This window comes from Diuraphis noxia, unplaced genomic scaffold, assembly GCF_037042655.1.
Source record: "Diuraphis noxia isolate RWA-SAM2 unplaced genomic scaffold, SU_Dnox_SAM2 contig0003, whole genome shotgun sequence".
Lineage (NCBI taxonomy): Eukaryota > Metazoa > Arthropoda > Insecta > Hemiptera > Aphididae > Diuraphis > Diuraphis noxia.
This window is the reverse complement of record NW_028301713.1, coordinates 81,745,586-81,758,173: the sequence shown is the minus strand read 5'-3', so window position 1 is coordinate 81,758,173 and position 12,588 is coordinate 81,745,586. Positions and strand designations below refer to the sequence as shown.

General features: G+C 27.8%; 1 protein-coding gene across 1 annotated transcript in view; it reads right to left on the bottom strand.

Moving 5' to 3' along the window:
• LOC107168182 (rho guanine nucleotide exchange factor 17) overlaps positions 1–12,588 on the bottom strand; it is a 69,202-nt gene that overhangs the window by 44,005 nt on the left and 12,609 nt on the right. Inside the window, exons 2-3 of the mRNA XM_089222582.1 lie at positions 10,695–11,581; positions 825–2,631 (exon numbers count right to left, since the gene is read on the bottom strand). Coding sequence (XP_089078708.1) covers positions 825–2,631; positions 10,695–10,795 — 1,908 coding nt within the window. The 5' untranslated portion in view covers positions 10,796–11,581. The remainder of the gene's footprint in view (positions 1–824; positions 2,632–10,694; positions 11,582–12,588) is intronic.

Here is a 12,588-nt window from a genome sequence, read left to right as displayed (position 1 = left end):
ATTAAACTATTACACTATTTTTTCGTATATATTAACCAAATAACAAATAGTCATGTGAATGAAATAGAAATAATAAATTACGTAAATCTTGAATTCAGTTCTATTCATTTTAATTCGTACAATTTAAAAATATGCGCAGGGTCGAGTTCGGTTCTTTTTTAAAAAATAGAGTTCGTAACATCACAACAGCTTTCAAGTCCATTTTTAATAGTTTAATCTGTAGGTTTATTTTAACAACAACAACAACATTGGAATTAAAAATCTAAACAAATCCTTTTTTATACTTCTATTTTGTTTAAATATATAGGTATCTCTATTATCCGTCATAATTTTAATGCTATGTACACTGTACAAATAAGATTTTTATATTTTCTTTTGTTATTATTCATAATAAAAAATTATGCTTAGTTCATCTTAATACATAGATACATATATTATGAAACTAATAAGAATTGATTTTTTATAAGCTAATAATTACAATAATATCGTTTGGAATTTGTCAAAATCGTGTAAAAATAAGTTTTACTTTAAAAACTCACTTCAAATAACATAATTATATTATTATAATTAATAAATATCAAAAACTCTACACGTTTAAGCCAATATATTATGTTTAGTCTAGAAATGTTAGAGGATAATTTATCATAGATATTTGGTATACCTAAGCAATAATCATATTTTATTTATATGTTCTGTATACCTATAATCAAGATTTTATATTGATTATTTTTTTTTCACTATAATATCATAAATGTTTAATAGCTGAGCATTAATATTAATTATATTTTGTGCATTTAAAATAGGTAAAATATAATTAAATTTACCTTTAATGGGTTTGTCAAAGGTCCTCCATATACTTGTTCCGAGCTTCCTTTTAATAATTGTGCTAATAGCTGAGGACTAGGTTCGGGCGTTTTTTTCACTCTCGAACATCCTTCCAACTGACTTGGACTAGACGTTGTTCTTTGATGACAAACCACTGTTTCATTAGTGCCATGTTTCTTTCCGGCCGTAACTGACAACGGTAAATTTGCACTGGTTTTTCTTTTCGGCGATGTTCTGAGTCTTAACCGGTCCGACGGTTGGTCGGGCGAGGTGTAGCTTCTTTTTAGCTGACAATCGTCGGCCGATCGGATTTGCTTAGGATATTCATCAAGGAACTTCAAGGCATCTTGCTTCTTACCATTCACTTCTGGTTTTTTTTTTTCATTTACTATCATTTCCAAATACGGACCACGGAGAGGTCTTTTTGAGTAAGGCACGGGGGGACCAGAATTTTTTTCGGAATCAGAGTTGTCATTGCATGGAGATGATGTACACTCTCTTGTTGGTGATAAAGTTTGACTATGATTACCTTGGTCGCTTTCACCTTCTGACAAAGAGTCTGCTTTTGACAATAAATATTTACGGTAATTTACTTTTGGCGATGAACATACTATTTTTTCTTCATCTTTTTCTTCAGAACTCTGCGCAGATAATTTAGGTCGTAGTAGGGGCAGTTCTGTGAGGGACGACCACTGAGGCATTTGTGGGAAATCCGGACTCTGTGGTTCTTCTTTTGGTGAATCAACAGGTGTACTAGTAGTACTATCCTCGATATTCTGAACAGTACCGTCAGTCTCAGATTTCCACTCCGATAAAAATGTTTCTTCGGTTACTTGATCAGGAGATTCTTCAACTGATACTTCTAGCGATTCTTCAATTATCGCTACGTCTGACTGACACAATTGATCTGAAGACTTAAACGATTTATTTTTTCGTCTAGGGGGCGTAGGTACATCTATAGCATCGTGGTCTTGAGAATAAGATCTTACAGGTTCAGATGAATGGGCTTTACGAGAAAGGGTAACAGGATTTGGTGTACTCCTTTTCCGTCCATCGGATCTTATATATTTACCGTCAGATGGCGAATAATAAACTTGGGAAAATGATGCACTCCTAAACGGTATAGACCGCTGGTAATAGGAACCGACTATAGTTCTAGATTCGGGTTTTCGTATACCATCTTCGAACTTATCTAACGATTCCTCACCACTCAAATTCGCTGTCGACGTGGCTGTGCTACCCATCAGATTTTCATCTTTAATATCTGACGCCTGTGCCTCACAAGCCGGTGGCTGCTTCAGCTTGTCTGTGAGCTTCCTCAGCCGATCGGATTTGTCAGTAGTTCTCTGTGTCACGTTTTGTTTAGGTTTTTTATTTTGTGAGCCACCTCTACCGTTGCGACTGCCGAAACGAAACCTTTGGAACCGGTCCAGATTAATAGCTTCTTGCTCTTGTAAAAGTAGACTTTTAGAATCGTCACAGATTTTAGTGACTAACGGAACACGATCGACATTTAACTTACCGAAACAACCGGACGACGATTTTTGAACACGGTTAGACCAATCCAATGAGCTACGGTATACTGGCGCCTGTATTCGGGGCAGACAAGTAGCGCCAGTAGTATGTCTATTATTAGAGCCGGTCGGAAGAGGGATTCGGGATGTTACTCCGCAGCAGCACGACGATTCTTTAGCGTCAGTATCTAGTTGGAACTCGCCATTAGATGGAGCCACGGTGACATCATTTTTGGTAGATATTGGACCAAACCGAACTCGAACGGAACCAATACTAAAATATTGAGGTTGCCTGAAAAATGATCAATATAATTAATACATTTTCATTGATATATTCAAATATAAAATATTATAATGTTGTGTATTCCTTAAAACTCAAATCAAATCTAAAATGTTTAATAAATGCGATAGCCCAGCACCATTTCTTTACTGTAATATTTTTTTTTTTTATTATGTTTATACTATATGATCAATGTATAGTAAATAGTAACTGCTAATTTACAATGATATATTTCTAATATTATATATTCTATTGCACAAAAAATAATTGTATTTCGTTATTTAATTTAAAAAAAAAAAACCATATTACGCTTTTAAAAGAAGAATAACAAACAAATAGTAATTTTTAAAATTATACGTAAACATTTGATTTATTAAATAAAACAAATTTACATTTGCTAAATATACATTATAGCATTTAATTAACATTCAGCATTTTTCATTCGATGATTATCCATTTAAATATGCCAATAATTTATATAACCATGTAACGATGTGGTATCTAATTTAATGTCATTTAAAATGTCCGAGGCTTCAATCGATAAAAACAAAGTATATTACTCAGTACAGTACCTACCAATGTACTAGTATTTACGTTGAAAGCTATAGATAAAGTATTAAAAGATCAAGCACCAATAAAATAATTTAAATCATCATATTATTGAGCATATTATGATAACTATACGTAGGTATTTTTTTTATTTTTTTAAATAGTATTTAATTACTTTAATTTAAATTTAACTGTAATACCGAAATAAATTGTTACTCACGTTCTTGATAAAAACTAACAAATAAATTTATAAACCGATAGATGCACAAAACTCTGTCTAATAATTATTATAATGGAATAATAATAATAATAATGAATGTAATTTCTATAATTATCTCTATTTTATATAAAAATTCCATCGTTGAAAGTATAAAAAAGAATATTAATACGAATACACCATCCACTGTATTTAAATAAATAAACTATAAACCTTTTAAATTTAAGAATTTTCTCATTAGACTAATGAACATATCGATACATCATATAGAACAGTGATTCTTATCTGTTATAAATTAAACTAAAATATAAAGAAAACATTTTCTACTCTAATATAAAATTCAAAATTACCTATAATAATTAAATGAAAATTAAATACCTTAATAAATAGCTGGGCAATAAGTAGTTTTAGTAAACAATAAAATAAATAATAAATGCAAATAATATTTGCAGTTCCGGGAGGAACATAATATTAAAATAATATTATACAAATAAAAAATAAAAACGATCTAAACGATCTAACCGAGCAAACGAAACAAATTTAATATATTATTTTTGAATGGTTGTGTCAAATAGTTCTGAAAATTAATGGTGTCCTGGGTTTTACTTGAATACTAAATGTCAAGCAAAATGATTAACATTGTCATCACTGTACGAATTAACTGATGACATATTAGTTTTTTAAAATGATTCAAAAGCAAAATTCTTATAATACTCGTTAAATTATCTTAACTTTATGTTGGTATATATTATAATGTGATATGTATGTACTATGTAACCTGATATCAATAGATAATATTTTGATAAAAAAATATTTTCAGTAAACTGTATGTCTGTTTATTTTGATAGTATAATAATATTTTAATATGTATATTGTGTTGGTAGTTAATAATTTGTGTATTATTATTGTCTGTTCATCTACAAACTGTAACAAATATTTATCGGTATAATCAATAACTACAAATATGATATTGATATAGGTTGGTAACGAAAACAATCTCTCGATATCTAAATGTTATCTATTAAATCTAAATGCTTCAAGAGAATAGGAATTTGTAATGAAATTACGTTATGAAACTAGATTATGATAATATATGCATACATTATTAATAAAATAATACATCGGCTCTTATATGTTTTATGATACACTTAATAGAATAATTATTTGTTAAAATGCAGTTTTAAGAGTTAGGCTTACAATGGAATCACATAAATATGTATTAATATCAAAATAAAATGTCAGGTAAATCGGAATTCAATAATACTGTCAATATTGTATCATGTGTTCGAGAAAACTGCTAATTTCACAGATTATAATCTCCTGATTTAAACTAATTTAAAATAATCAGTTTGTTTTAACTAAAATAAAACGTTGATTGTAGTGATCGCACAATTCATATTCAATAAAATATTTATCATCAAAAAAGAACCAGCACCCGTATGCGATACTTGCAACGTAACTCTATCAATTGAACATATCGTAATCATCTGCCCCAAATTCACTGAAGCACGCAAGATACTCCAAAATCCAGCATCACTCTATCAAGCCTTCAAAGATGAAAACACAGTTGCAATCAGTACATTTTTCCATAATATAAACACTAAATACCCATTGTAAATAATAACTATTAAAATGTAGTAAAATGTATTCCAAAATTTAATGTATACATATATATATTTTCCTTTCTTTTTCTTGTATACATTTTAACTAAAGTAGGCTAAAAACCTGTGTTGTTGAAGCCTTAATAAACTTCGAAAAAAAAAAAAAATTATATTTGCATTTTTATGCGTTTCAGCGATGTATGCGTATCATATTAGTCAGTGGACTATCTTTTCAAAAACGCTTTTTAAATTCAATAACTGTTAATTTTATTCCGTATTCATTTCAGTAAACAATTCCAAACAGTATAATCAATCCGACTTGAGAAGAATGTTTTTTTTGAATTTTCTATGTTAAGATAATATAGAAACAAATCCGTTCATATTAAAATATGCATCGGCGACCAAAGGGTTGTTTTCAGGAGGGGTGTCAAAATGAAACTAGATTCTAAAACCTATTATTCTGTATAAGATATAAAGTATGGTATTATTGGTATTTAATATGAAATAGGTAAATAGATTCAAAGCATACCCGAGGCTGGGCAAGTTAACTAATTATTTTAACTCGTTAAGTTAAGTTAATACAGAAAAATGTAAGTTAAGTTTAAAGTTAAAAGTTAGTTTTCTTATTAATTTAACTCGTTAAAAGTTAAAAGTTAATTTGAAAAAAAAGTAACTTAACTTAGTTAAAAATAAGTTAATTTTCTTTTTTCATGTCCAATAAATTATCATACATTTTTATCAAAGCTTAACAAATAACACAATATAATGGAAGTCTAACTATTTTCAATAAACATATGTAATTGTATTAATTACAGTAGGTACTTAGTAAGTACTACTTACATACTTCAATCAATTATAAGATCTAACATTAAATTAGTAAGAGTATATTATCTCTGCATACAAGGAAATTAAATAATATTTTTTTCTTTTCTCAAAATAATTATTACCCCTATTATGGTCCTATAACATTTTTGTTTTATTATAATATATTATATATTATATATATATATATATTATACATATTTTCTGCGAATAAGCAGAATAAAATAAAATATTATTATCTAATACTATTATTATTACTCGTAAATCGTTTCCCAAATTTTATATAGGTATAGATAGTTGTAGTTATAGGTACACGTTATTCTAATATCTATTGAAATTTCAAATATAAAAATAATGCAAAACACTCACATTCATATCGTAAAGTATTTAGTTATTCCCACAATTATTATTTTTATATACATAATATCAATAAGTTATAAAAATCAAAATATAATTTTAAATATATGAAATTTATATTAGGACAAATTAATAAATTAACTCGTTAAGTTAGAAGTTGTTTAAAAAAAAAAGAAACTCGTTAAGCTGGAAGTTCCTTTTGAAAATAAAAGTAACTCGTTAAATAACTTAGTTAAAAGTAACTTAACTTTAACTTTTTAACTCGTTAATGCCCAGCCTTGAGCATACCTATATAGTTTTTTTGCATGACTTTTATTATCTAAGGTGGGACATGAACTCTTTGCTCCTCAATAGGGGTTCCTTGATAACATAGACCAGTTTTTTATATTTCGTATTTCTTCTTAACACTAGATTAAAGTGTAATAATGAATAATCACATTTAAGAATCTATTCTACTTGAAGCATTTATTTAAGTTATTATACGATTATAATTAGTATTTCTTTGTGCTTAGAGAAACAATTGAGAAATTCAGAATTTATTACCTCCTCTGCAAAATACCAATAAACTGAAGTTTATACATAGCTAATAAATAAGGATTCGCAAACATTTTAGATCTTGGCCATTAGGTGATAAGAAACAAAAATGACCAATAACGAAAAAATGATGATTGAAACAAAAATAAAAAATCAATGTATGCTTTCCTAAACACCTTAATATTCACAAAAAATTAAGTGCAAGAAATCTACAATAAAATATAATGAAAACAAAACATGAATATGTTAACACAACACACAAGTCATTGATATATTGAATGTAAAATGGAAACTACTTACAAAAGAAATTTTCATACAATATAATAGATAAAATAAAAAATATTCAATCTTAAAAAGCGTTAATATTGGTACTTAATATTCTAATCTAAAAATAATTACTAAATTAAGTAAGAAAAAACAGCTTCTAGTAATAAAATGTGACTTAACGAAACAACTCTAATTGAAAATAGCATGGCAAACAAGCAATATAATAGTAGTATACAATATACAAAATGTTACTGAGTTATAGGTAATTAAAATGTAATTCATCCAATATAAGAGTAAACAGCAATTAAAAATATAGTTATTTTCTTATTTATCCATTATTTATATAATAGATTATATCTATTATTTTAAGCGTTTTAAGTTCTTTATAACGAAGAAAATAAATTAATATATAATTATTTTATACAACATTTTCAATTTGTATTAATTTTTCTATGATTACTTTTATGGGCATGTACTAACTTTTTAACGATATAAGCCATGATATTGATTAGAAAAATTAAATATATTTGATACTTAACACGTTAAATAGATCTAATTTCATTAAATATTTTTCTCTAACTTGCAAGCTTTTGTTGAATGTAAATATCGTTAAGCGTTATTATTTTTTTTTTTAAATTAATTATAATAAGACATTCCTAGCCTATAAGGCTATATCTACATCTGTTAAGCGCTATTAAATTCGATATTATTAAATATATATAGCAAAAAATATATTTTTGATTAAAATTAAAATTTTTGTTTAATTATTGCATTATTAATAAACTAAATAAACTGATTATAAGATAATATTCATGAAATTTAATTAAAAAATAACTACCAACGATATATTGTATTAATTATAATAAATTAAGTAGGTATAGGTACTATACAGCTAGCATAATTGTTAATATTAAAGCAATAAATAAACTTAACAATATATAAGCCTAACAATAATAATAATTATATGGTAAAAATATTAAACAAATTTTTTTTTTAAAGATGTTGGATAAAATATTACATAAAAACGATGATATTAATATTGTCTAGTTTAAAAATATACATGCGAAAAAATTTTAGTTTTCCTGAACACGTGTCAAAATAAAATTAGGTAGGTTTAAATTTTTAAAATATAAATCCATTGGGGCTTGATAATTACTACGTATATTTCACTTTATATAAGTATATTATTCAAAATAAGAAAAAAATAGAATATTCAGAGCTCTGATCATGGTTTAATATTAATCTGAGATTGAGAGTTTAATCTTGACGTACCTACTAATACCAATTTATTGTCATTGATTAATAAATTAATTTGAATAATTTCTTTGTCAGTTTTTGACGAATCTTACAGGTTTGACATGGTCCTTCACATTATATGAACAGCCAAGAATGTTAAGATAGGTTCTGTTTTTCAAGTATAAAATAATATACTTATAGGTAGGTATATCGTATATTAATAGAAAATACATACATGAATTGTAGGTAAATCAATTAAACATTAGATTTTAACTGAGTAAATAATTGAATATACCAAAAAACTGTTATATCATAATATAACAAAGTTGTAAATTATTAAATACCTACACTTTGTAAGCAGAGTCTCGCACTATGATTATTCTCATGCATATGCCTGTCCACCTACATAACAACTAGGTTCCCATACCTAATCTATCTGGCGCCTATTAAATATTACAGTATACTATATTATATATTATTGTTTCATCTTCATCCCCACTCAGGTAAATGTGGTAACTTGCATAACTGTTTTAAAAATGTTAATGTTCAAAAGAAATTAGAATTTCAACATTTGAAAATTGTATATGATTTCTCTATATAATATTTTGTTGAAAATTATTAGCTTAAGTACCTTTAAATACCTTATACTTTCAAATAAATACTATAAAATATAATAATTTTGGATCTCTGTAATACAGTGTTTAACTTTACAAAATAATCTAAAAAAACGATTAACTAAAAAAATAAATTATTAACGAAAACTTACACAGTGCAATACAGTTAAAATTAAAATATAAAAACACTATTATAATGGTTATAAGAATATTTAAGACAGCTATAGTAGGTAATACTAATAAAACATTATTTTTTATTTTTTAGTTAATAAATAACCTATTTTTACTAATTTATTAAATATATAAAACCATGCATGTAGTCATGTAAATAATGCTCAATATAAGATTTAATAAAATATATGAATAACGTAATAGTAAGTTATAAACTATAATCACAATTCACATTGATATGCAAATCGATTCAAACTTTGAATGCTTATAAAAAATAATTGTGACTATATATTTCATTTATTTTTCAACTACTATTGTAAAAATATTTTAGGAGCCTTGTATTAAATTTTCAAATCTTAGATATAAAAGGAAAAAATTTTATGAATTTCTAGCGTAAAATAATTTACGAATTTTCGTGATTTTCGTGATTTTATTTTTAATATTTTTCAAATGCTATTGTAACAATGTGTTAGAAGCCTTGTATTCTACCCAACAAATAAATTTTTATCGATATTTATAGAAAAAAAAAACCAAAAAGTTGAAAAATTTAAACAGCTCAAAACAAATCTAAATATTTTGAAAATTATATCAATATCAAATATATAAAATGCCTATATAAACATTCAGTGAAAATTTCATGTATCTCCGGTCATTTGTTTTAGAGTTACGCCAGAGTAAGAAAATCGCTAAATGAGAAAACAAATGAAAATTCAATGTTGTAAAAATTTAAATTTCAAATGCTCATAAAAATTTAATTTGAATTTCTGGTGGACATTTTTTTTGTGATAAAGATTGACAAACTTTTTTTGACATTTTTGACATAATTTTTTTATGAATTTCTAGCTTAAAATAATTTGCGAATTTTTGTGATTTTTTCGTATTTTGTCAAAATTCAAACTTTGAATGCTTATGTAAAAAAAAAAATGTGACTGAATTTCTTTTATTTTTCAACTGCTATTGTAACAGTATATTAAGAGCCTTGTATTAAATTTTCAAGCTTTTCTACCCAACAAATAAATTTTTATCGATATCAATTTAAATAAAACTAATAATGTTCGAAAATTGCAAATACCTATGAATAATTCAACTTAAGTCAAAAATTTTCGAAAATTTCGTGGTGGATAGAGTATACTTATATAAACATTTGGCGAAAATGTCATGTATTTATGGTCATTTGTTTTAAAGTTACATCAAAAAACCAAAATCGATTTTTTCGACAACTAATTGTGCGTAAAATTTCCTGTTTCCCCCTTAATTTTTTACTTTTGACCTTTCAAGGTACCAACTAGATTCACTTTCTGATCGAACGAGGTACTGAAATCAAAAATCGAAGCACTTTTACTACCCCAAAACGTGATGACAGACACAAAAAAAAAAACACACACATCATGGTAAAATCAATACATTCATAGCTCCGCTCAGAATCTAAAAACACGATAATTTTTATACGTCGCGTGATACGTATTTTAATCAAACGGATGAATAACAATGACGGTGTCTAAATCAAAGATATATAATATACATTGAATCAACTGCAGCAACTATATACTGTAGATAGCCGCCGTGTATAGTTGCACACGACATGTACATCATGCGCAAGATCAAAGGGCATGGTTCAATTATTGGAACTATTACGGTGTATTTTCTCGTCACGTGAGATTATAATATACTGTTGTTATCATAATGTAGCCGACGACGGACACTCACCTGATCCATGTGGTAGGTCGGGCAACGGCGGCGGCCGTTCCACCGCCCCCGCCGCCATAGTCGGCGTTGTTCAGTAACGAAGTCTTGCTGTTGTGCGTCATGACGGTTTCGGATACGCTGTTTCCTGAAGTCGTGAATCTGTCACTCCGGCAGTTATCGCGTGGCTGATTCAATGACGAGAACGATGATGACCGTGACGATGATGATTTATAGGTATTAATAATTATGTAATATAATTGTGAGAAAAAGAGCTGGGAGGATGATAATGGGTGTTCGAAATTATAAAGGATGCTTTTGTAACGCGGTACAGGAGATAGGCGATCGGCACGTTCGATTTCAGATTTATAATGTTATATTGCAGTATGAATTGTAAAATTCTGCCGCACTCGGAAACACGGTATCGTTCGAACCGCAATTTTGGATCGTCGGTGGACGGACACGGATGTGTCAGGAAGAGGTACCGGAGGAATGAAAAATCGTACTACCGACATACCTCGGTAACAGTGGCTCACACTCTTGAAACCCGGGAATTTGTTATTGCGATTTACATTTTATATTTCATTTACGATACGACGCAGGTTTTCCCCTCGTGCGCGTGTTCCGCGTCCGCCGTATCACCGACGACTCGGTGTCTCCGGTGATGTGATTTAATTAACACTCCGTGTACACAACAGCTGCGGCTGATATGCCACTCGTTTGCTCGTGTCCCACCACAACCGTCGTCGTCGCCGCCGACACGACTTAGCTGTCCGTTGGTGATTTTATATTTAGAACGCGGTTTTCAAAACGCATTGGACCCCGCGGACACCGCCGTTGGACCGACCGACGCCACCACCGCCATCGGCTGCATCGAAGAGCGGTGCATTCCTCATGAAGGGCAAATACCTCTGGAACAAAAAAAATTTTAAATTTTAATGATAAAATATGGAACTAAATACAATCTAGAGCATTCTTAATCTGAGGTTATGAGAAAAAAATGAAAGACGAAGAAGAGAAGGAGGAGTTACGATTCTCTTATACAAGCATTGTCCCTGTATAAAACACAGTACCTACCTACACACCGATAATACTTAATAAGAATTGTTCGTAAAACATAAAGTTGATTTGGATTTGGAATTGACAGTGTCTTTATCAAATATTCGAATGTATATACACTTAGTGAAAAATACCTATATAATGAAAAAATAAGCGTACCTACACAATTCTATTTAATATAATAATATATTTATTTTCATCTAGAATCTAGGTTCTAGACAAACAATATTTTAATAAAATATTTTTCGGTGTAATTAAAAATTAAAAATATTATATCATTATATACTCTCACAGTATTCTCCTCATACATAATTCTGACCATACTTACTATATACATTATCTTGCAGTTATCAATATTATAGGTATTATGTGTATAATATGCCAAATAAGAATTAAGTTACATTATATAGATTCAATGTAAAATTAAATAATTATAGAATTCAAGTATCTTTACAATAAAAAACGAATCTATCGATTTTGATAAATTTGTAAATATTACAACTTAAAATTACGTGGAACATAATTAAATTTAATCATACAGCATAAATATCACTAAGTGATTTAAAAATGACAGAAAAAATAAATTATATTAGATTTTGTAAGAAAGCTACATTAGGTTTTTTATAAATACCAAAGTATATGTTTAAGACAAGAACAAATAGTCAAAAGAAATTACCGTCTAAAAGTGAATGTCATAAACTGGATTATATTCAAAAATATTAGCAAAATTATTTTCATCTCAGATAACAGCTATTTTAATTTTGTTAAAATAATAAGACGTTTTAATGAATGAATTCATAACTCATAAGTAATATGAAGCGTAGTCTTGTTTTTTATATTTTTTTAAAAACATTTATAT